This window comes from Pristiophorus japonicus, chromosome 16 (assembly GCF_044704955.1).
Source record: "Pristiophorus japonicus isolate sPriJap1 chromosome 16, sPriJap1.hap1, whole genome shotgun sequence".
NCBI lineage: Eukaryota > Metazoa > Chordata > Chondrichthyes > Pristiophoridae > Pristiophorus > Pristiophorus japonicus.
The window spans coordinates 100012829-100038952 of record NC_091992.1 but is presented as its reverse complement, the minus strand read 5'-3'; the positions used below and the strand labels follow the sequence as shown (position 1 = coordinate 100038952).

General features: G+C 43.6%; 1 protein-coding gene across 2 annotated transcripts in view; it reads left to right on the top strand.

The window, feature by feature from the left end:
- The window catches only part of usp43a (ubiquitin specific peptidase 43a), a 429860-nt gene that overhangs the window by 193109 nt on the left and 210627 nt on the right, over window positions 1-26124 (top strand). For both annotated transcript variants that reach the window (XM_070857604.1, XM_070857603.1), the window contains exon 4: window positions 6704-6796. In XM_070857604.1, the coding sequence (XP_070713705.1) occupies window positions 6704-6796 (93 nt within the window). The remainder of the gene's footprint in view (window positions 1-6703; window positions 6797-26124) is intronic.

Here is a 26124-nt window from a genome sequence, read left to right as displayed (position 1 = left end):
AGGAGTTAGATGTAGTCCTTACTACTAGGGGGATCAAGGGGTATGGCGAGAAAGCAGGAATGGAGTACTGAAGTTGCATGTTCAGCCATGAACTCATTGAATGGCGATGCAGGCTCAAAGGGCCGAATGGTCTACTCCTGCACCTATTTTCTATGTTTTCTATGTTTTCTAACTGTAAACTTGCCACAAGATGTTGGTAACAATGGGCCCAAATTTGCACCCACGGTTAGAATGGCGCACCTCCGTGAGGTGCGCGACTTTTTAGAACAGAAAGAGCGCCTATTATTTACCTTCGTATTCTCCAGCCATCAGCACCGATGTAGGGCCCTGGCGTAGCGCAGCAGAACGCGTGGGGGGCGGAGCCAGGTCCCAGCGCTGAAAGCAGTGCTGGGACCGCTGCATGTGCACGCTAGAGTGTGCGCACATGTGCAGTGGCTCCTTGCCCCAGATTCAGTGTGTGTGTGTGCGACAGGCTGTGTGGGAGGGGCCCGAAGCATGCCACCCCTAGCCCTGGCCAAATCGGCTCCCCGCCGCGACCTGCGAGGGAACAGACGGCAATGTCCGTCATCGGAGACAGGAGATCCCGGGAACAGAAAGCCAAACAAGAAAGTGAGAAGGAGCTGGCAAAAGTGACCATCAAGAAGGAAGATGACTGTGTTCCTTGCGACTGTCTCAGAGATGTTTGGGGGAGTGGGGGTAGGAGGAAAGCAGAGAGATTGGGGGTAAGATGTGAGTAGGATGGGACCTGGGCAGGCTCATATGTTTAACGTTGCTCCCCACCCCCCTTCTCTCCCTCCTCTGTTTGTTATTGATTGATTGATTGCTTATTACTTTGGTCTTGGTGCTTTAGGTGCAGAGTTCCTTCTATTTTTTATTTTTTAATTAATTGCTTATTACTTTTTGTGCTTTGTTTAGTGCTTTAAGTCTTGGTGCTTTCTTTGTATTTTTTATTTGTTTTTGAATGCTTATTTTTGTGCTTTGATTGGTGCTTTAAATTTACTGCTTTATTTAGTGCTCAGTGCTTTAAATGTACTTATGCTTCTTTAATGTTGTGAAGGTGTTTAGTGCTTTGGAAAATCCTCTAACTTCCCTCCCTTCTCCACCCCCCCCCCCCCCCTCCAAACTGGCTACCTGTGTCTGATTTCTAAAATGTCCGCACAGTTTTTCTGAGCGTACAAAAGTGGACACATACGCTGGCCTAAGTTAGTTTGGAGTAACTATTGGTTGTCTAAACTTGCTTAAATGGCCAAAACAGGTGTAAGTGGCTGGTAACATCCCCTTTTGAAAAAAAAACTGAACTAATTCACTGAAACTGGAGCAAATTAAATGTGGAAATTTGCAATTTTTAAGATACTCCAAAAAAAAACTAGTTGCTCCAAAAAAAATAGGACCAACTCCTGTGGAAACCTGGCCCCAATGTCTCCTGATTTAGTGCTGGTGCTTTAGCTTGTAAGTGCACTGACCTGACTCAGTACCCAGGGCCGAATTAAGGCTAATCGGAGGAAAGGGCCTATGTATGTACAGGTACAACCTCTGAAATCCTGAGTTCCAAAAACCGGAATGTTTCAAAAACTGGACACCGGTATTCTGTGAATAGCCTTCCCCCACTTTCACACGCACAAATGCACACACACAAAAAAATTACGAAAAATAAAAAATCACAAAACATTTACAAGACACTTATCTATAGAATCACTGCAAAAGAATTAAAAAATAAAAACTTTAACTTGCCTTCTTTGCAAGTCTTCATACCCACCGCTGTTCCAAGGGCCGCAATGTAGGTTTTTCCCAAGTGTTTTTTTTCTTCCTAACTATGGTGCGCTGCGTGCTAGATTTTGGGATGTTGGATTTCGTCTCCGAAATCCGGAAAAACCTGAAACTCGGCCCAGGGGTTTCCGGATTCCAGACGTCGGATTTCTGTTCCAAAACCCGAAAACAGGAATGGCCTCGGTCCTGAGCTGTCCGGATTTCGGAGGTTGTATCTGTACTATATATTGCATACAATTCACAAAACCGTCAAACAAATATAATTGTACATTTATCCAAATGTAACAACTAACAAAAATCAAAGCTATGTACATTAAAAACCAGCATGCAATTCAAACAGAGAATGGTTTCTTCCTGGCTTTATAAACTGTGATATCAAACAAAACATTCTCTGAATACATATTTTCAAACAAAGACTGGTAAGTTTCTGGCCTCAACTGTGGCAAACAAATTACAAAAATCAAAGCTATTTACATAAAAAAAAAACACAGCATACAGTTCAAGCAGAGATTGGTTTCTTCCTGGCTTTAGCTGTGGCAAAGTCGTGAATAATATCATCAAAATTTAAAGACCTGACTGTGCTCAAAAGAGAAAAAGCAGCGAGATGCTCCTGATTCATGGTGGTTCGTATGATACTTTTTATCCTTTTGAGAAGAGAGAAGGAACATTCTCCACTACAATTAGTGACCATTAATGACAAATACAGCCATACTGCAGTTTTACATTTGGGAAACATTCCATCACATTGGATTCAATGATTACACGGTACATCCAAATAGACCTACTCTCATCCTCTTTCTATATTTGAGAAGGTTGAAAAATAAACAAATTCGAGAAATTCTTTAACATCTACTGGGAGATCATCTGGATATTTCTGACATAAGCGTTTGATACCTTCACTGACTTGGGAGCTTGACATATTGGGCCCAAGTTTCCACATGATTTGCGCCTGATTTTTAGGAGCAACTGGTGGAGAACGGACTATCTTAGAAATCGCAATTCTCCACATTTTTTTTCCTGCAGTTCTCGTCAGGTAGAACAGTTCTACTTTGGAACAGAATTTTTTCTTCAAAAGGGGGCGTGTCCGGCCACTGACGCCTGATTTGAAAGTTTCCACAGTGAAAACGTACTCCAAACTAAAGTAGAATGGAGCAAGTGAAGATTTTTGTAGAACTGAAAAAACCTGTTCTACACATTAAAAAATCAGGCGCAGGTTACAAATTAGGCGTCCCGAGCGAGGTTGGGGGGGGGGGGGAAGGGAAGTCATTAAATTCTATAATAAATCCTTATTTATACTTATACAAATATTATACAAATAAATCCAACCTGAATAAACATTTATAAGCAAAGAAAAGATTAAATAAACCATCTTCCTACCTGTGTGAAAGTGCTTCAGGCAGGCCTTTCGGGACTGAAGGCTGCCGGCCCGTCCCCAGCACCAGATTTACAGGTAGGTGGCGTTGGGTCGGGGAGAGAGAGGGTCGGATCCAGTCCGGGAGCGGGAGTTGGGTCAGGTCAGTCGGGAGGGGGGGGGCGCGGGTGTCGGGTCTGGTCCGGAGGCAGTGGGGGGGCGGGGAGCAGGTGTCTGGTCTGGTCCGGAGGCAGTGGTGGGGGGGGGAAGCAGGTGTCTGGTCTGGTCCGGAGGCAGGGCGGGGAGCGAGTGTCGGGTCTGGTCGGGGGGGGGGCAGGAGCTGGCCGTGGGAGGAGCCTTATTCACGCAGCCCCAGTGAGGCCATTCAGCCAGGGCTAGGGGCTGCGTGCTTCGGGCCCCTCCCACACAGTTCGGCGCCTGGAGCTACTGCACTTGCGTGCCCACTGTAGCGCGCATGTGCAGAGGTCCCGGCACTCTTTTCAGCGCAGGGACCTGGCTCCGCCCCCCCACAGCTCGTGCTAGCTGCGCCAAGAGCCAGAGGACCTGCAAATAGGTGGAGAATACCGAGGATTTTTTTAGGCGCACTTTGTGGCGTGAAAAACGGGCGTCCAGGTCGGGACTGCGCCGTTCTAAGCGCGTGTGGAAACTTGGGCCCATTATGTGAACAATTTGCCAGGACACTAAAGGTCTTGTCAATATTGGCATAGGCCTTGATTCGATATCCTAATGCACTCTTCAGTTTGTCAATAATTGTGAGGAATATATTAACTCTGAAGGCCTCCTTGTCACTGAATGTGTGTGAAGTTGCGTCATCATGTCTTTTGTCTTTTGTGGCGTTTGGCTGATTTATACTCCTGGTTCGTTGTCCTTGCAACCCCCTGAGCCTCGTACTCATCAAAATTGTCCCGCAATTCCAAGACTCCTCAGTAATTTATAGTAGGATATCTAGGGGTATCTATGAGGACGTACATACTCTACTAAATACTTTTGACATTTGACTTTGACATCTATATTCCCACTTTCAAAAGATAAATTAAAATTCTTCACCCTGTCGTAAGCATTCACAATGATCAAACCTGATATTTATGCATTTATTCTATGAGCAGCATACATAACTCTCCGGGTAAAATTTATTTTTGATATTTATACTTGTTTCAAGATTGTCACAGAATTTTATACACACTTTGAGCCATAAGGACGCAATATTTTGCACCTCTGAAGATCAAATTATGCAGTTATATATGATATTGCTTACCCAACCTTGTGACAAAGATTCAGGGTTAATGATATAAAAATTAGGGCTTAAGGTTGAGGGCCTAAAAAATGAGGGGCTAAGCCTTATTAACCTATGGGTTACTCCGGCCCTGTCAGTACCTCAAAATGCTTATGTCGTGATGCAGAACCAGCACCAACTGTTTATGTTCCATTCATATTTACCCTCTTTTCCCCCCCCCCCCCATTATTTTCTTTTCTCTTGATCAGCATCAGATTCTCACATTATATGTGCGCACAAGGGAGTTGTACATATGCGTAATTGTTTTCAATTTTGGGACCTGTTAAGGATCTAGGTCAGCTGTGGCTCAGTGGATAGCACACTCGCCTCTGTGTCAGAAGGTTGTGGGTTCAAGTCCCACTCCAGGGACTTGAGCACAAAAAAAATCTAGGCTGACACCTCAGTGCAGTGCTGAGGGCACTGTCGGAGGTGCTGTCTTTCAGACTTTAAACCAAGGCCCCGTCTGCTCTCAAGTGGACGTAAAAGATCCCATGGCACTATTTTGAAGAAGAACAAAGGAGTTAATCCCGGTGTCCTGGCCAATATTTATCCCTCAATCAACATAACAAAAAAACAGATTGTCTGGCCATTACCACATTGCCATTTGTGGGAACTTGCTGTGCACAAATTACATTACAACACTGTCTACACTTCAAAAAGTACTTCATTGGCTGTAAAGCGCTTTGAGATGTCCGCTGGTCGTGAAAGGCGCTTTATAAATCCAAATCTATCTTTCTCTGACTAAAGAACCCAGTTGCAGTGAATCTTGTTATGTCTTGGAAAAAGAGTCAGACTAGATACTGCAAGCTCAAAGTAAGTGTGACCGTAGTCCTTTATTACAGATCTGAGTGCCTCTCCAGCCTGTGAGGCTCTTTATATACAGGTGCTCCCAAGGGATTGTGGGATCCCTTGGGACTCCAGGGGATAAGCGCTCTGGTGGTTAGACATGGTATTTACAGGTTTACATACATAACAAATCTGCTTGCTGCTTTTATTTTCAACATTGAGTCAATGTGAAGTGTACATCAATCATTGAAGCTCTGTTAGACTGTGTTTTATTATTGCTTATCATTACAGTAGATTTCACATTCTATTTTGGAGAAATGTTTTCGTACTGATACTGTAATTACTTCCTGCTTTATGCAGTGTCTTTTCAGAACACCAAGATTATATGAATCACTTTGTGTGAATCATGACTCAACTAGATTTTCCTGAACTACTTGATTCAAAATTACCTATCAAGAGGCATGTATCATTAGTTGTGACAAGCCTTAATATACAGTTATAATGTCGCTGCACCCCTTGCGGCTGTAAGAAAACAGACTTGTTTGTAAGGTGGACTGGTTTCTACAGCACCAGATCCAGACCTTCCAACTCATGAAATACTCTCAAAGGTTCAAAGCTCAGCCAGTTGCTGAAAGCATGACGTGTGACCAAAATTCCTGTCAATCAGGGGCTCCTTTAGGTCCTCAGAAGCTTTGGTTTGTCGCAAACAAAATAATAACCCAGAAATGGATTCATAAGCTAAGCATAGGTGCATTCAAAATGTGAGCATTGTTAAGAAATTAGGGTGAAGATACAGGCCTGTTTGCACCTCTATAACTTGCCTAATGAATAGGGCAAGACTGTAAAGACAAGCGATCAGCAAACTGCTTCACGGGGTTGTACGTAGCAGATGGAAGCACTTCAGGAACTCTCCCAACAATAACTTGCATTTATACAGAGCCTTTAATGTAGCCCAAGGCACTTCAAAGAGGCAGTGCCAATAAAAGGGATATTAGGAGGCCTGTTGGAGGTGCACCTTCTGATCTTCTAGACACCTTCGACACATATTAGACCAAAACATCTTCTACTACAAAATCTGCGTCCCTTGGACTTGGGAGGAGATGAGGACCACACTGGGGGGATAAGGGTAGAGGTGAAGGAGCAATTGATTAAATAAGATACCTGCAAAAATATCATAGTGAGAGGAGGCCAATGGCTAGGTAATTGTGAATTTGTAAGTGACTCCAGAGAAACATGGTTGTCTCCATCTCTAACATTAACCTAGATTTTGTTCAAAGTGTTATTAGAAGCAGTATGACCACCTTATTTACAGTTTTGCAACAGACTACTAAGGTAAACGCACTATCAGTGCTGTATTTGTTAATTCATATAGTTGACAAGTATGCATTATTTGGATTGGTACAATTATTCCTCTGTAGGCATGGTTGTCAGGAGCAGTAACATTTCAGGTTATTTACAACTTGGATATTTGCTTTTTATTAACTGCTTTTGTTTCTCTCCATTAGGTCATCTTTAACTTGCCCTCACTGCCTTAAACAAAGCAACACATTCGATCCCTTCCTGTGTGTCTCCTTGCCCATCCCCCTTCGCCAGACCAGGTATGTTTACTGACATCATCTGCAAGCAGTTTCTTTATTTTTCTGAACATTTGTGTGTGAAGTGGCAGAGATAAGCAAAGCCTACATAATTCTGCATATTTTATATTCCGTAATGGCCCATTGTATTTTTCACACTCACCTATCTTTCCTCTACTAGCAGTCTATAGCAACACTTCATGTTGACTGTTGTTGGCACAATGTTGCAACGTTTGTTTGATATGGTGAAAAAGTTTGCAATCGCTATTACTGGAAGCCATAATATTATAATGGGACTACTGATGCTGTGTAACCTACTTCTTTTATATTGCAAGGTGAATTTCGTAGTGTGGACCAACTAACAAACATTGCATATTGGTAATTTTGTACAAATGCAGTTATTTGCAGGATAAGATTTACAGTTTTGCATCTGGCTGCTGGAGCTTCCCCGATGGCTAGAAAGGAAAGAACTTGCATTTATCAAGGGCTAGAACCTCCACTTTTTTTGCCTGCTTAACACCCACTTAACACCCATTTTACCGCTGAAATTATGTATAATGCCCATATATCGCCCATTTTGGCACAAAATGGAAATCGGCGGGCATTTTTCGGAAACTTATCACCCAGCGTTACTTTCCACACGGAATTAACGGCGAGATTCAATATTAAGACCCGGCGACTGTTTTTTGTCGTAAAGAGCATATTTACCCAAACTAGCAGCCATGGAGGTCGCTCGTCGTCAATTACACCACCTCAAACACACTTCGCCCACTATCGCTCGCTCAAAAAACTGCCCACAAAAAGTGCAACTAACTGGGACGAATCACAGCCTTATGGACGCCACGTTGTAGATCACATGTCGCGCCCTTTAAAAGGCTGCTCCGTTTCAACCTCAGCGGAGTTCGGATATACTCTGCAGGTCGTTGCAGTGGATGTGAACATCTTTTAAAAACATCTTGACCACACTGTGACCGACTGGAATTGGAGGTGTGTTTGTCAGGACATTCCTTGTTTGTGTGCAATCGGTGAAAAACAGAGAACTGCTGCAATGGGGCCTGTCCTTTCTCACCCTCTCTTGGTGATCAAATACATGTAGCAGACTCGACATCGCCGAGGGAACGCTGCACTGCATTATGTGCCCAATGAACGAAGTGACAGACAGGCAGATGAGGAGGACCAGGCGTTACACCTCCCGAAAGTACAAGGAGAAGCATTCTTACCTTGACTTGCCCGACACCACCTGCCTTCGGAGATTGCGCTTCCAGAAAGAGGTTATCACTGAGGTATGCAAGCTGATAAGGGCAGATCTGCAGCCTGCCAGCACCATCAGAACTGCACTGTCCGTCGAGGTCAAAGTCACCACGGCACTATCGTTCTATGCATCGGGTTCTTTTCAGGCCACAGCTGGCGACATTTGCAGACTTTCTCAGCATGCCACACATCGCTGCATTAGACAGGTCACTGAAGCTCTGTACGTGCACAGGAGGGACTTGATCAGCTTCCCTATGACTAGGGAGGCACAGAGTGAGGGGGCTCTAGGATTGTCCAGAATTGCAAACTTCCCCAAGGTGCAGGGAGCAATAGACTGTACGCATATCGTGATGCGGGCACCTTTTCAGGATACTGAGGCTTTCAGGAACTGCAAGGGATTCCACTCCCTCAATGCCCAGCTGGTTGTTGACCACCAGCAAATTATACTGGCTGTGAATGCTCAATTTCCGGGCAACATCCATGATGTGCACATCCTGCGTGAGAGTACTGTATCTGACTTGTTTACCAATGAGCCACAAGGTCAATGCTGGTTGCTTGGGGACAAAGGATATGGCCTCGCCACCTGGCTGATGACCCCCCTGCGTGACACCCACACCGAGGCCGAGAGGTGATACAACGAAAGCCACAGAGCAACTCGCAACATCGTTGAGAAAACCACTGGAGTGCTGAAGCAGCACTTCAGATTCCTTGGACCACTCCGGAGGCGAGCTCCAATACCGCCCTGAGCAGGTAGCTCAATTAGTGGTGGTCTGCTCCATGCTACACAACTTGTCTATCAGGAGGGGACAAGAATTGCCTGATGAGCCTGACAGTCCACCTCACCAGCGAGAGGAAGAGGAGGATGAGGCGGCGGACGCTGACATCGGGCCAGACAATCAGGCTGAAGCTGAAGTCATGCCCCCGCCCCCCTGTAGACCGCATGAAAGGGCCCATGGTGGCATAATAGCTGCAAGAGTCTTACATCAGGAGCTCATCAATAATTCCTTTGCCTGAAAGAACATTGGTGTTAGTTACAAGGCTGACACACTGCTGGGTGTGCAAGTCATACATCAATGGTGGGCATCATCTTGGTGACAGTTAAAGTTTAAGTTGATTGAAGTTAAGTGTGGTTATACCCTTTGATAAGGAATCACTGGCGTGTAATGGTGCAGCTATCTGAGCCAATGTGCTGCAAGCTTTTGTTAAATAAAAAACATTTAAACTGAACATTAGTCTGAAATTATCAGTACTTCTGTACAAACCAACCCCCCCCCCTCCGCTTCTCCTATCCACCTCTACCCCTTCCCCTTCCCCACCCCCTCCTGACTCCAAGCCGCTTGGCCAAGGAGGTCCTCAGGCGATGCTTCGTGGCGGGGCGGGGGGCGGGGGGTGATGGCCAAAGCACTGCTTGGACGGATACGGGAGAGGACAGTCCCGAGGTGGGAGTGTGCTCCGAGCCATAAGCAAGATGTTGCTGCTGGCTCTCGTGTGGTTGACAATGGGGGTGCGTCACCTTGGGGTGCAGTGCAGCGCTCCGGGACCACTGGGAGCCCTCTGCCACCAGTGTTGCTGGCTACCAGCTCCAGGGCCTCCATCCCTTCAATTTTATATGTTATTTGTTGGACAAAAACTTGGGGCCAACTATGTTCTTGGTGCATAGTAGGCTTTTTGCTGCTGGTGAATCGCCATCGTTCCTCCCACAACAGCCAAACAAGCACACACCACAGCCACAAATGCTTTCAGTCCCTCTTTCTCTGTCTCCTCTTCTGCACGTCATGGTGAGCCTTGACCTCCAGAATCGCGGGAATGGAGCATTGTTATGGCGTTGCTAAGGACGGCCATACTTTACGGCATACGGTCAGAAAAATTTAACGCTACCGCCCATTTGATATCGCTCGCAGTAATGCCCATTTTCAAAAAATGTAAACTAGATGTTTTGAGAATGAGCGCGAAGCTGGCGATCTGAAAATCTTTTTTTAATGCCTACGCCGGAAATAACGCCTATTTTTGGGCATTAAGCTCAAAAGTGGAGGTTCTAGCCCATAGTGTCTTTCACATCCCTTGAATGTTCCATGGTGCTTCATAGCCAGTGAATTATTTTTGAAATGGGGTTACTGTTGTGTAGGCAAAGACAGCAACTCATTTGTGTACAGCATGGTCCTACAACAGTAATGAGATGAAATGCGGGTTAATTTATTGTGATGGTATTGGCTGAGGAAGGAAGGTTGGCCAGGGCACTGGGAGAAATCTCTACTTTTCAACAAAAGTGCAATTGGGAGCATTCACATGAACAGGCAGATAGGGCCTCTCTTCACTCTCTCATTGGAAAGATAGCACCTGAGCACTGTCAGGCTAAATGATGTGCTCAAGTCCTGCAATGATGTTCAGTGGGTTTGAATCCAAAACCTTCTGACCCATAGGCAAGAATGTTACCACTGAGCCATCATCATCATAGGCAGTCCCTCGAAATCGAGGAAGACTTGCTTCCACTTTAAAAGTGAGTTCTCAGGTGACTGTACAGTCCAATACAGGAATTACAGTCTCTGTCACAGGTGGGACAGACAGTGGTTGAAGGAAGGAAGGGATGGGTGGCGAGTCTTGTTTGTCGCATGCTCCTTCCGCTGCCTGCGCTTGATTTCTGCATGCTCTCGGTGACGAGACTTGAGTTGCTCAATGCCCTTCCAGATGCTCTTCTTCCACTTAGGGCGGTCTTGGGCCAGGGATTCCCAGGTGCCAGTGGGAATGTTGCACTTTATCAAGGAGGCTTTGAGGGTGCCCTTGAAACGTTTCCTCTGCCCACCTGGGGCTTGCTTGCCCTGTAGGGGTTCAGAGTCGAGTGCTTGCTTTGGGAGTCTTGTGTCGGGCATGTGGACGATGTGGCCTGCCCAACGGAGCTGGTCGAGTGTGGTCAGTGCTTCAATGCTGGTGATGTTAGCCTGAGCGAGAATCCACATCTGGACCGAGGTGAAGCAGGGCTGCGTCATCGCGCCAATGCTCTTCTCGATCTTCCTCGCTGCAATGCTCCATCTCACTCTCAACCAGCTCCCCGCTGGAGTGGAACTAAACTAATAGAACCAATGGAACCTGTTCAACCACTAAGCCAAGCTGGCATGGGACTGCATAGGCCTGTGATCAGGAAACCACACTGCTAACCTCGACTGGTTGGCTTCGCTGGCAGATGTTTAGAAAATAATCGTGACCTCTTCTGCAAATGGCAGCATTTATATTTGCTTCTAGTGGGTTCTGCCTCCAGAAGTACCGCTGCAAAGCAGCTCATACGGTTGGTCTCAGTACCTTCAAAGGCAATAGTGCTGCTTCATTCACATTTCCGTACCTACTTGCTGAAAGTGAATAAAATATAGGTTCAGTCAATTCAGTGCCTTTTTTGTTAGGCCCATAGTCTAGGTTTCAAAAAAACAGCATTAGCTCTGTATAGTCTGGCAATCAGGAAAGGAAGTCATTCCATTTCTTTGTGAGACTAATTCTCATCAAAAGCACCAGCTGAAGAAGATTCTGTACGACTTCATAAGACTAGCATGAAACATTAACTTTCTTCACAACCAAGCAGGCCTCTTCCAGCTTACACCCTAAAGCATAAACATAAGTAACATTGATGGTGCTTCAACTCCAGGTATTGCTGAACTCCTCAGGGTTAAGGGCACAAGTATCATGATGGTACACTTGGTCAGACCAGAGTCGATTCAGGCAAGATTCTCTGATGAATAGGTTCATTTACTCAGTTAGATTATATAACTGGTTCCATCGGAAGTGGCGAGAGATTGATTTAGCAGCAAAACACAACAGTGCATGTGCATTCATCGAGCGGTTTATTTTTGGCAGCAGTAGCGCGAGGTTTCTAGGATGGTTATATTACCGCAATTGCCGCATGTATTTTGCAGGGTTGCCTCTAAAGATATTGAGGCCAACTTGAACGAGTATTTCTCACTGGCACCTCTAAAATAAATTAGGTATAAAATGTTTGTGGTTGTACTTGTTGGTTTACATTCTAGAGCTTCGGTTGGCTTGTGGGGGGGTCACAAGCACTGTAATAGGAGGTTTGTACTGTAGACGTCATATGGCTGGTCATCCCAGACTGGGATTGTAATTCCATTCTTCACAGATTTATGTATTTTTCTGTCCAGGTATTGTCATGTTATCTCAGGTTTCATTCTCTCAGGATGACCACTTTCCTGCTCTAGTTTATAACAAGTGGGCTTGATGCTGTGATGGAGTCTTTGAATGGAGCAATTCTTAACTCCTGTTGTAAGTTTATGCCTCGGATTATTTTGGAACTTCATTTATTTCTGGAGATTATGTAGACTTGTTTGTCCCTATTGTAACATCTGTCTGAAGTCAAATGTTTGAAGCCCAGTCATACTATGCTGGTGGGACCCGAGATCTACATCATTATTTCTTTCTTTTGGTGGCGCAGCTTTAGGAATTCAATTTCTAAGCAATGTATTGCTGCATTAGTTGTGCAAATATGTTCGTTCATGCTATACATTAGCTATTCAGGAATCATCGGGTAAAGTAAAAGCCCCTTACTGAAAACCTTGACTTAACATCAAAGATGTTGCCTCAGGAGTCACTTGGAACAGTCACGAAGTGTTTACTTCACATTGTTGTTTAGATTTGAACTTTAAGAATTTTGCACAGTTCGGCATATCTGTCTTCCAAGCTGGATTTAGGATTAAAGCATAGAATTAGTCACCTTCATCTTCTGGTATTAATGTGTCTAATCCCAATGTATGTGAAGTATAAATGAATAAGAAAGGTGGTTATATATGGGCCCAAGTTTCCCCAGGAGTTGCTCCTTTTTTTTTTGGAGCAACTTGATTTTTCTCGAGTATCTTTTTAGTTGCATTTCTGGTCATTTCATTTGTGGCAGTGTAAGTGAGTTAGTTAGGTTTTTTTTTAGTTCCGTTTTTTTTCAAAAGGGGGCGTTCCCAGCCACTTACGCCTGTTTTAGGCATTTGGCCAGCACATAGTTCCTCCAAACTAATTTAGGGCAGCGTATGCTGCCACTTCTGTCCGCACAGAAAAACCTAACCTAGCGTTAAGGAATCAGCGCAAGTAACTACATTTAAAGCGCCTGGGATAGGGGAAGGAGAACACGGCATCCTAAGGGGGGGGAAGGGAATGCTCAACGCGGCAGACTGGGAGGGGCTGGGGGTGGTGGGTGCTGGCAAATGAAGTGGAGGAAGGGAGAAGGTGGAAATCGGCAGGTGGGGAGGGACGGAGGGAGGGAGAACGCTAAACACGGGAGCGGGGGGGGAGGTGCTGAGTGCTGAACGCAGCATCAGAAGTGGAGGGAAGGAGAAGGCTGAAATAGGCGGGTGTGGGGGGAGAGGGAGAATGCTCAATGTGGCATTTTAAGGGGGGGAGGGGGGTGGAAGAGATGCACCGCGGGACGCACCAGCTGGTGCGGGAGTCCCTTCAGCCTGGGATAGGGGAGGGAGAACGCCGCATCCTAAGGGAGGGGTGGGAGAATGCTCAACGCGGCAGGCTGGGGGGTGGGGGCTGGGGGTGGTGGATGCTGTCATCTGATGGAGCAGTTGCGCATGCGCTATGGTCTATCACGCATGCGCAACGCTTCCGGCACTGAAACCAACGCTGGACCCTAGCCCCGCCCCCCTGCCGGCTCTCTCTAGCCAGCACATCCTTAGCTCCGCTCCCCTCTCACTCTCCTGCGGCTGAAGACGCCCCGAGGATCGGCCACAATTGCAGGTTATCTTTTCGGCGCATGTTTTCTCCCAGGAAGTCGACGGACCTCCGTGAGATGCGCCGTTTTTTAAGGGGGGGTGGGGGAACTTCAGCCCATAAAAAAACAGAAAATGCTGGAAATATTCAGCAGAAACAGAGTTAATGTTTCAGGTCAATGATCTTGTGTCAGGACTGGGAAAAAATTAGAGATGTAACAGATTTTAAGCAAGTGCAGGGGGCAAGGAAATGGGGTCGGGGGGAGAGGAAAGAACAAAAGGGAAGGCCTGTGATCGGGTGGAAGGCAGGAGTGATTAAATGACAAAAGGTATCATTGTACAAAGCAAAAAGGTTAGTTTGCTTGTCATCAGTACAGTACCCCTTATTCTTTCTTTGAAATGTTCCTCACATAGTATCTGTCTTCCTTCCTCCCCGCACTTCTCTGATTTGGAGTGCTTGCACTTTGTTAGTTCTAAAATAATTCCTTTGATGTACTTCTACAGCTACCTTCATCAAAAAGGATTGAAGAGGAAAGCGGACTCCGGTTATTATTCAGCTCTGGAACAGAGCAAAATATTGTCGCTCCAGTGAGGCTACAGCAAGCGAAACTGTTACAGGGCCCTATGACTCTCCTAGTTTTAATGTATGGATTCTCTATATGTAGTGCATAGCTTGCAGGAAATGAATATAGATGGCTACAATGAAAGTAGATAATGAATTTTGTTTGCCCCAAATTATGACTGCAGGGCATATACTGTTTTCAGTTCAATTCTGTTTTGTACAGAAAAATTGAAATAATTCAACAACAATTTAATAGGGATTGGAAGAGGAAATAGCTTAACTTGGGCTGATTATCGAACTAGATGCAAGCTGGCTTGGGGAGGAGGAATTGGTCTTTCCAGAGTGCCAGTGCAAAAGGGCAAAACTAATTTGTGTCCATGTCTGACAATAATTACTTCTAAATGTGAAGTAATTAACCGTGATAATGAAATGGATGCAATCACTGAGAAAATACGAAAAAGTGATGAATCTTGACCTCTGAAACAGATATTCTTGTGGGCTATGCTCCACCCAACAAATCGGGTTTCAAGAAGGTTATTGTGGGTATCTGGGCAGACTTGAAATGTGAATTTTCAGTTAAATACAATTAGGGAAAATAATTCATAACATTTTAAACCTTGCTCCAAGAATATGCAGATTGCTCAAATGAAAAGGAATTCATTATAGTGTATGCAAATGAGGTCTTAAGGTTAGCGTATTGGATTTTTGAGCATTCTGAGATGAATTTTCAGTACGAGTAGGCATTCCAAATAATTCGAACATTGTAAAAGCTTGGTCCAGGCCTCCTCCTTGTTTCATAAAATCAGATCTAGCTGGTCCTTTTGAAATAAATGAAAATGTGAGATGTTGATTTTCTCCAACTGTATTATGTTAATATGCTAATTAAAGCTCCAAGTTGTGTGTTCTGTTCATATTTTGACTGCATACAAAGCGGGCAAACAAGTATTTCATCAGGCTTTTTTCTAACAATTGTGAATAAATATTCAAATTTGGAGTTCCGTGTTCCCTTTGCCGTGTTACTGGTTGCAGAGTCTTCAGTCACCATGGCCTTGCACTTTGGAAAAATGTCCTCAAAATATACCTTGGTGATTGTGTCTTTGGCCATTTTCCCAACTTCTGGTCTACTTCTTACTCAGTGCCACTGCCTCGACCCTCCATAAAGAACCTTACTTTACACCAAACACACGAGAGGAATGTAAGCTGTTGTAACAAAAAAAATTACATTTTCGCCACTTAACAAAACCCCATGATATCAATTTCACACCAAATATGCTCTCTTCCTTTCTGTAATTCTACACAGGTACATTACATATTAACTTTGAGTTGTTTAAGTATATTCAATATACTTTATTGTACATTTTAAAGAACTTTAGAATTTAAATATTTATCGAATCATAGAATAGTACATCACCGAATGAGGCCATTCGGCCCATCGAAGAGCAATCCAGTTAGTCCCATTCACCCGCTCTTTCTCCATATCCCTGCAATTGTTTCCCCTTCAAATAGTTATCCAATTCTCTTTTTGAAGGCTACTATTGAATCTGTATCCATCATCCTATCAGGCAGTGCATTCCAAATCCAAATCACTCATTGATCTATTTTTCAATTGCAAGAAACATCTTGCTGAACAGAATGACATATACTTGGCTGTAGTTTGAAATTGTACTTGGCAAGTTTTCAGAATGGATGCTAATACAGGTACTCCATATTATATGATGCAACTAAAATGAGTCTTCCTTTGATTCTACAATCTGTTGACTATCTAACCAATCAGCTTGAATGAAGATATATCACTTGGAGGGGAGAGTTTTTTTGGTTATAGTACTTGGGAAAGGTAATTTACAATGTGTGTCAAAAAATTCTGTTCAAAGGACAGATGTCACAAATGAATTTCTGAACTTGTATTGGATTGATGATCCATCATATGTTGAGGTCAGCCATTCAAAAATGAGTATTGCACCTAAAAGGGAGCAATTGGCATTTATAGTGGATTTACAGGACACAGACAGCTAACGGGCACAAATATAATGATACAAATGAAATTAGCATTCTTCCAACTCTACAATTATTCATGTGGCTATTTTGTAAAAGTATCGAGGGAAATATTCTCTATTTCGTGAAAAAGTAGCTGCAAGTGATGAGTTGAAAACAGTGATTGCAAATAGGTTTATTTGTAGATTGTAATTTAAGAGAAAATGCTGACCACCCATCTTTACTTCCTGACCCCACGTTAGTTAACATTGGACATGGTTCCCTTTGCTCAGGTACTGTCCCCCTCTATTTCAAAACCACCATCATCACCTCCTCCTCAAAAGGCCTACCCTCAACACATCTGTTTTTGCAAACTACCACCCATCTGCAACCTCACTTTTCTCCAAGTCCCTTAAACGTGTTCTCCAATTGGGTTTCTGTGCCTGCCACGGCATTGAAATGGCTTAAAGTTATAAATTACATCCTCTGTGACCATGGTGCAATATCTCTGCTCATCCTTCTCAACTGTACTCTTTTGAGATGGGCAACTGCACCATCCTGCTCCAATACCTCTCCTCCATTACCCAGCTTAGTGGCACTGCCATTGGGTCCACTCTTACCTATGCAATCATAGTCACAGCATCTGCAGCAATATTTTCCTTTTCTGCTCCTGTGCCACTACCTCTGGTGCCCCATAAAGATCTAACCTTGCCCGCCATCCCCCTCTTCCAGTACAACTTGATACCTTTTGGCAATATCATCTGAAGGCATGGAGTCAGATACATATCCTACATGTCAGCCTTCTTGTCATACCTCCAGTCGTGGATGAGCCGCAGTTTCTGCCAGTTTAACATTTAGAAGACCAAAGTCATTGACTTCAACTCCTGACACAATCTCTACCCTCTTTACTGATTCTCCTCCCCACATCCCCTGGTTGAGCCAGACTGCTTGCATCCCCAGTGTCCGAATTGACCCCGAGCTGAGTGGTGCCTCCGTGACATCGCCCATCCTCTGCACCCATTGACTGCTGAACCCCTCATCCGTGCTTTGGTCACCTCCATCCTTGATTATTCCAGTGCTCCCCTGGCTGGCCTCTTGCCCTCCATAAACCGCAGCTCATCCAAAGCTCTGCTGCCTGTGTCCTAACTCCCACCAAGTCCCATTCACCCATCATCCCTGTGCTCGCTGATGTACATTGGCTCCCAATCTCGAACACTTCAAATTTAAAATGCTCACCCTCGTGTTTAAATCCTTTCATGGCCTCGCCCTTCCCTATATCGCTAACCTTCTCCAGCCCTACAACATTTTGAGAGCTCTGTGTTCCTCCAACTGACCGAGAGCTCTGCAATCTGGCAACTCTGGCCTCTTGCACATCTACCACTCCCTTTGATACACCGTTGGCAGCTGTGCCTTCAGCCATCTATGCTCAATGCCCTGGGATTCCCTCACTAAACTTGCTGCTGCTCCTCCCCTCCCCTCCCTTGACCCTCCTTAAAAGCCATCTCTTCCATCAAGTTTTTAGTCATCCCTCCTGATAGCTCCTCGGTGTCTAATTTTGTCCGATTATGCGTCTGTGAAGTGCCTTGGGATGTTTTTCTAATGTTAAAGGTGCTATATAAATGAAAATTGTTGTTAACAGGCTACATATGCTGGCTATTAAGGCAGCTTCTGAAATTTAGAGCACCATTGCACATGCGCAGGAACATGCATTCTGTCATGCACAGTGATGCTAGAGTTTCAAAGGGGGATTGGCATGACCAGCGAATGTGACCTGTATAATCTGATTAACTGGGTATAAATAGCTATGCTTAGGTGTGTCATGATGTGCGTTAGTTTATGTTACTCCATTGTGCTTCACTGATGACCAACTGTTTAAGGGCACCCCTGCTGTGGGACTGAGCCAGTCAGACAAGGGCCAATGGTGGATTCCAGCTCTCTGTTGAGTTAGCCGAGCACTGCTAAAATTACCCTCCCGTGCCCCAGGACCAAGGAGGGGAAAGATCAGCCCGGGCCCCTACTCTGATTGCTATCTGGTGGTCCCTGTTGGAAAATACGTGCATCTTTAAATTTCAGAAGTAAGATACAGAACCGATTCTGGTTCATGATCTTTGAGGCTGCACTCTTCCCTCACTGCAATCAACATCATTCACAGCAGATTGAATTGTGTGGTACACCTGCTTAAAAAATTATTTTTGCAGACATTTACTAAAGAATTCCACAGCTGGGGAATGTATTTTGAGATACATCATTGTATTCAGAATTGAAATGAGCCTCTTGGTGCATCATTGGCTGAGATCTCACTGTCAGCTGTATGGTGGTCTACAGTGCCCTGGTTCAAATCTCTTTGCATGGTGGTGTTACTTTAGACGTTTACAAGCAGAAAGAAGAAAAACTGTAATTGGGGACAGCTTCATGATGCATGGCCATGAGCTGCAAATGTCTCAAGTGGATTATTTCAGTTAAATGCATTCAGTTCGATCCAGACCTGTGAAAGCTGCACAATTCTTAATTTTCCAATGCCTCCTATTTTACCTGTCATTGAGTTTTCAAAGGGCAACCACACAACAATTTCACTGCGGCATTTTAAAGTCTCAAATTTTTATGCTTCAGAAGAAAATGTTTTCTTAGTATTGTGGTGTTGTGTGGTAAATGCCTGTCTGTGATCTAGTCATGTGAAGTGATTTTTCGAATGGAAATATATGCCAGTGAGATTGCTCCAGCTGAGGGAAGGGCTTCCTTCCTGTGATTGCGGCACTTCTGTGTTAAGAGTTACTGCTTCAGTCATCCAATGACTTTTTTTTCCCAGTTTAAATGTTCAATTGAGTTACAACAGTACCAGCTGAATGCACAGTGGTACGTTTCCAATGAGGAAAACTGTGGGTGAGTTTTGGGGATTAATAACAACTAAGAAAAAAGTTGCATGTTCTGGAATTCCCTCCCGAAACCCCTCAGCCTCTCTATCTCTTGACACTCCTTAAAACCTTCCTTTCTGACCAAGCTTTTGGTCACCTGTCCTAATATTTCCTTATATGGCTCGGTGTAAATCTTTGCTTATTGATGTTTCTGTGAAAAGCCTTGGGACATTTAACTACATTAAAGGCACTATATAAATGCAAGTTGTGGTTGCTATGTTACAAGTGCAGCTAGGCCACTTCAGGAAAGGGCTGCTGCCCTTTTGCCAAGTTCAAAGCAGACTGGGGGACTCGGGCAGAGCATGCTATGATTGTGGCTCGAGTTCGAAGGCTCTTTTCCCTGGATTGTCATGCCGAAGCACACAGCTGGTGGATTGCTCTCTCAATGTCTGTCACCAGGAGTCCTTGGTATGCTTGCATTTCTGGAGCAGCCTTATTTACAAATGGCGGGCGTGTACTGGATGTGTTTGGCATCCAGCTAGTGCACATAGGCCCACAGAACAGAGGAAGTTGAAGTTTTAAAGGCCTGGAACTGTTTTAAAGCGATATTCGAAGATAACAAGCATAGCCAATCTGTGTCCCTACAATACCGCAAATGTTTACTACTCAATTTCATTAAATTTCTGTTCAAACAGCAAGATTTGTAGCGATAAGCAGTTGGGGGGATAGATTGTTTTCAAATTTTCCCACCAACTTTGAGTTGAAGCATCAACGTGCACCCCTCATCTGATGGCTCCAGCGGCAGGTTTTATGGACAATTCTACTCCTGACCTGCGAACAGTGAAAATGTAGAGAGTCTGGGTGCAGGCCCATCATGTCTGTGCCAACTCTTTGAAAGAGCTGTCCAATTGGTCCCACTCCCCTGCTCTTTCCCCATCGCCCAGCAAACGTCTCCTTCTGAAGTATATATCCAACTCCCTTTTGAAAGTTACTACTGGACCTCCTTCCATCATCCTTTCAGGCGGTGCATTCCAGATTATAACTTCTTATGTTCATATAAAAATAAATTCCTTCCAATTCTCCTATTAAATGCTGGTGGTTTAAATGCAGTTTATCGAGAGATGTTGGGTTCACGAAAAAGCTTGCTCAGAAAAATCGCAGGCTTACAGGAAGTTGTAGTGCAGTGCTGGAACGACGCAGCACCGGTGTTCTGAGTTGGCACACACTTTGCCTGCCATTCACAAGCCAAAATAAAATGCACGTCTTCTGTGCACAACTCTGAAAAATCGCCCTGTAGTGTTTCTTTGCTGTGGTTGAAAGTTTATTGAAAAACTTCAAAAACTAAATTAACAATTTGTCACAAGACAAATGTGATATATTCACAGAGCACAAGCACACACGGCTCCTAACATGGCAGGCAGCTCTCTCGGAAGCCTCTGGAAATCCGCCTGGTTCTGTTTATTATTAACCTTGCACTTGCAGTACACAATATGTCCACATCCACAGTGTGGAGCTACAAACATTACAAGCTTACAGACATTACACTTCCCCCTCCTTAATGAAGAAGCCATCATAACAAATATCATACATAACTTTCATGTTTATACATAACACAGGATATAAACTTTTTTTTTTCATATTTACAAATTAAATTTTACCACTTGTTTTCTGTTTCGAAGAGGGTACCTTCGCTCTTGAACAGAACCTTCCAAACATGGTGTCGAATCTAAACTCATTCGAGGCTCATCCTGAGGAACGTTTTCCTCCACGGAATTTCCTTGATTTTCATTTGAATTCACTCTAATTTCAGGCTCTTTGTTTTCCTGACTCGGACTCAGACTTTCATTCCGATTCTCTCCTGGATTTGTTTCCAGTACATTGGATTTAGGATTTGCTACTGGTGTATCAAAACTATCTGATGAGTCAGAAATAATTGAATCATTCCCACCTTCAATTCCTTCCATGTCTGTAGGTAAAATATGAATAAACCTAACCTGTCCATTATCAAACATCTTTACCAAATATGTGCGAGGACCACATATCTTCACCACTCTTCCTGGTAACCACTTTAACCATTTATGGTGATGGTTCTTCACTCTCACCTTCTGGTTTAATTTCACACTTCTCTCTTTTACTCTACCTTTATCATGATTCTCTTTCTGTCTTAATTGTGTCTCTTCTACGGGCTGTGCCAAACTTGGCTTTGACAATGAGAATCTGGTTCGTGGCTGTCGTTTGAGAAACAACTCTGCTGGTGTTCTACCAGTAGTTGTATGAGGAGTATTTCGATATGTAATCAAAAAATTAGCCAATTTGTGATCCAATGACAACTGTCGTTTCCTTGGATTTGGATCTAACATTTGTTTTATGAGGGTATGTTTTACAATTTGTGCAGAGCGCTCTGCTGCACCATTCGAAGCAGGATAGTATGGTGTAACCTTGGTATGTTTCTCACCATTTTTGCTCATGAATTGTGCAAATTCTTCTGAACGAAATTGTGGTCCATTATCCAAAACCATCTCTTCAGGGAGGCCAAATGAAGAAAATAATTTTCGAAAATTTCCAATGTTTTACTTGTTATTTTCCACATTGGAAACACCTCAACCCACTTCGAATGGCTATCAATCACAATGAACAATTGTTGTCCTTCTAACTCAACAAAATCAATATGTAGCCTTTGCCACACCCTGGGAGGCAATTTCCATGGCTGTAATGGTACTGGTGATGTTTGCTTGCTTACAGATTGACATGTTGTACACTGACTCACGATGTACTCTATATCTTTATCAAGACCTGGCCACCATAAATAACTGCGTGCAAAACTCTTGGTCAAGCATATTCCCAGGTGCTGGTCATGGAGGTCTCCTAATAATTTGGACCTGAATTTATTTGGTATAACCACTCTTGCACCCTACATGATACACCTGGTTTGGCCATCCATTTGCAATATACTCATACATCTTTGGATACTTCTTGATAACCTCATCCGTTGATGAAAATCTCGCTTCCACACAGAAAATCTTACTCCAATCCAGCTTCAGTGAGCTCAACCAATTTCTTCCTAGTAAGGCAGACTTGTCTCCTTTCACTACTATTAGAGGCAAGTTCTGAAATTGATCTTTATATTTCACCGGTACGGTGATACGACCTACCACAGGAATTTTCTCTCCCGAGTAGCCTCGCAGCTCTATCTTGGAAAGCTCCAATTGAAAATCTCTCAATTTGTTGCGATATAGTGACTCCGGTACTACACTCACGGATGCACCCGTGTCAATTTCCATTGGTATCTTGAATCCCGCAACATCTATGTGGATTTTGATGCTTTCCGAATTGCTGTCGGTTAACCTCGTGCTCCTGATGACGTGTAACTCTAACATCTCCTCGTCCTGTTGTTGTTCTTCCATGCTATGTAGTCTCTTGGGATTTCTACTCAGAGCTTTGAACGCTGGACTCATAGCTTTAAAAACTGGTTTACCCTTCGGTCGGCATGCCTTCGCAAGATACCCAGTCTTTCTGCAGAAGAAACACTCTGCCTTCACGTATGGACAACTTTGAGCAATGTGTTATCCCAGGCACCTATAGCATGACTTCAACGCTCTGGTAGAATTTCCAATTTCTGAGACTTTGGGCCTCCACCATCTTTTACCTTGAACCTGCAGGTGATTTACCTCGGTTGACTGATGACCGTAATTATTAATTAATTCTCGGGAATATTGTTCGGCCATGCCCATCGACCTCGCTGTCTGACAAGCAATCTGAAAAGTCAAGTCATCCGTCATCAATGACTTCCTTCTGATCGCATCATTTTTCACCCCACAAACAAAACGATCCCGTAATGCTCGGTTTTGAAAGTTTCCAAAATTACAGTGCATCGATAGCTTCTTTAATGCAACGATGTAATCACTGATAATTTCATCAGCTTTTTGATTCTGAATCCCAAAACGATAGCTTTCAGCAGTTTCTAACGGTTTGGGGGTTATAGTGCTGCTCCAGCTTCGTTAAAATCTCTTTAAGCGTTGTGTCCTTTGGCTCGTCAGGCACAAGCAGATTTACGAGGGTTCCGTACCTGCCTCCGATAAGAAGATCGCTCTCTTACGTTCCAACACAGCCCAGTTCTGGACTGCATTGTCTGGAACTTCGATTATGTTATTTACAGTGAAATACATTTCTAACTGATCCACATACGCTTTAAAACGTTCCCGGTCGTGTCTATATTCCTCCAAATGTCCGATTACACCTTCCATTTTAATCTCTAGCTGTTCACAGTGTGTGCTGTATTTTACCTCGGATTTTGTAGCTTTTTTCCAAAGACAGAAACTCCCAAAGTCTCTGTCGGCTGGCTGAATCCTTCACCAACAAAATTTAAGCTTAAAATCATCCGAAAAATCCCATCTCAATCGCCAAATGTGATATATTCACAGAGCACAAGCACACGGCTTCCTAACATGGCAGGCAGCTCTCTCGGAAGCCTCCGGAAATCTGCCTGGTTCTGTTTATTATTAATTCTGCACTTGCAGTACACAATATGTCCACATCCACAGTGTGGAGCTACAAACATTACAAGCTTACAGACATTACAACAAAGAATAAATTGGCAAAAACACATGTTTTTATAAAATTGACTCTTGAGGCTACATTTTCCATTTGTGTGCTCCCGGTGTGGAGCCACGTCTGCTGGGAACGCACATCGCAAATCGGTGTGTGACTGGTCAATAAGTTGAAATTTGAGAAATGAATGCCCAGGCTACGACAGGTAGAGGTTTGGGTGAGGGCATGGAGGAGCCTACATGGGATGGATGGGGGTTATGGTGGATAGAAACAGCTTTACCAGACAGGAATCTAACCTCTGGAATCCAGCCTGCTGGCAGCAGGTTTAGAAAGGAAACAAGAGGCAAAATTGATGGTGGCTGCAGAAAAGTCTGCAGCTCATCTTGACTGTAGTACGTTGGAATGCTGATGAGCAGTTTGGGAGGGTCAACAATGGAATGAAGGGATCAATGAAGAGATCAAGAAGAGGGGGAAAAAATCCACAACGCAGTGGGTCACTGCAGAGGTGAAAGTTATCCTATCTGTGCTGTCCGTATTGCATCAGCCGTTTGGAATGTGAAAGGAATGTTATCAGGAGATACGTCTCCCATTCCATCAGTCAGACCTGTTTGCAGAGACCTTTCAATTGATTTGCTGCACTGTTTTTTGGCACTGAAATGATAAAGCCTTTTTGGCTAAATTTGAATAGACCATGGCTGAGAAAATTATTTTCGTGGCGATCTTCCTGTTTGGCAGTTGAAGAATAAAAGTGCTTTTACATTGTGACATGAAGACACTTGCTTCATAGTGGAACCCCTCTAAAATACCAGCTCGTTAATGGTGTGGTTGTATCACCAACCTGTTAAGCGAGTTCTTGTTTTCCACTGTTTGTCCTTCTGCCCTGAGCTTTTCATTGTTGGTTAGAACTGACAAACAGCTCATAAAGATTGACCTGTACTATTGGCAATGCAACCAGATCCAAGGCTCAGTTCTTTAATTAAAGTGACCTATTCATCACCTCGGAGGGCACACTCTTCCTCTCGAGAAGTGAACTGGACTGGGATATTCGGATGGTGTGATCTCATGTGAAGCTTGTTCAATTATTTTTAGCCGCCTTATCTCCTGGCATTTAGACACTTAGGCTATTGTTAAACTAGACTCCTTGTTCTGAATACCTGTAATTCCATTTTTTTGTGCAATAATTAATATTCAAAACCAGTTGATCCACATATTACTACTTGTGCAAAATGCACCTGCCCAAAAATATTTATTTCTTTTCCCACGATTATGCAGTATCACCTGCAGACAGTAATGAGTCTGCTTATTAAGCACTTCAGTACTTAATTTGAAATGTTGAGAGTTATGACTGATCTTGTAAAATGGCTGCTGTTAATTTTATGGACGAGTTCCTGTATCTCCCTCATTATGGAGTGAAACTTAAAACCACGTATACTGAAGGAGTTGCTTTTGCAGTGGGAGCACGTGCTCACTACCAAACTTCCAGACTTAGAGAGAAAAATTGGTTCGATTCAATTGTATTTCAGAATTCAATTATAGAAAATCCATATATTTATGATTGATTTGGGCAGCAATTGCATTATCAGAGCTGAATAAATATGTACTGCTTGATTGACAGTGCAACTGGCCATACTTCAAAACTGATTAGCAGTTGATAGGTTCTGATTGGCAATCCCTCGAGTCTGATTTTACCTGCTTTATTACAAATCTCACAGCTTGTCCACGATTCAAAACTACAAATTGCATTGCAGTGCAACAGTTTTTTTTTAAAGCAACTGTCAGTGCTGACCCAATTATCTGAGGCCTTGACTTTTTATAAATGAAATTGTGCTGCTGCGTTCTGTAAAACAATTTATTTTGAGAAGCCAGTCATCTTAAAACAAACCAACAACAGGTTGAAATTAGAAAACTGGAAAAAGCTTGACAATTAATGCTGGAGTTGTACACACTTTTAAAAAAAAATAACATATGGAAGTTTTATTTTTGCAAAGAACCATTGTACATTAGTTTTCTCATTGTTATGGTAGTGATATATATTAATACAGCATGTACAGGAGGGTGCATTGATGGAATATTTGTGCAATCATTTTACATAGAATTGCATTCACATTACAACATGGAAACAAGCCATTTGATCCATGTTGGTATTATCCACCACATGAGTAGACCTAATCTCATGTGCCTGCCTTATTCCTATTATTCCTTTAATGCGCCTGTCCTTCAAACACCGATCTAACCGATTCTTAGTTGGCTCTGCTTCAATTAGTAACTCTAGTAGTGCAATTGACAGCCCCTGAACTCTTTTTGGGAAAAAATGTTTCTCCTGCTCTCTGTCCGAAATCTCTTGCGTTTAATCTTGTGTATCATTTTAGATTCCTCTACCATTGGAAACACTCTTTCTATTTACTCTGTCCCATCCCTTCATAATTTTGAACACTTCTATGAAATCACTTCATAATCTCTCTGTTCTAA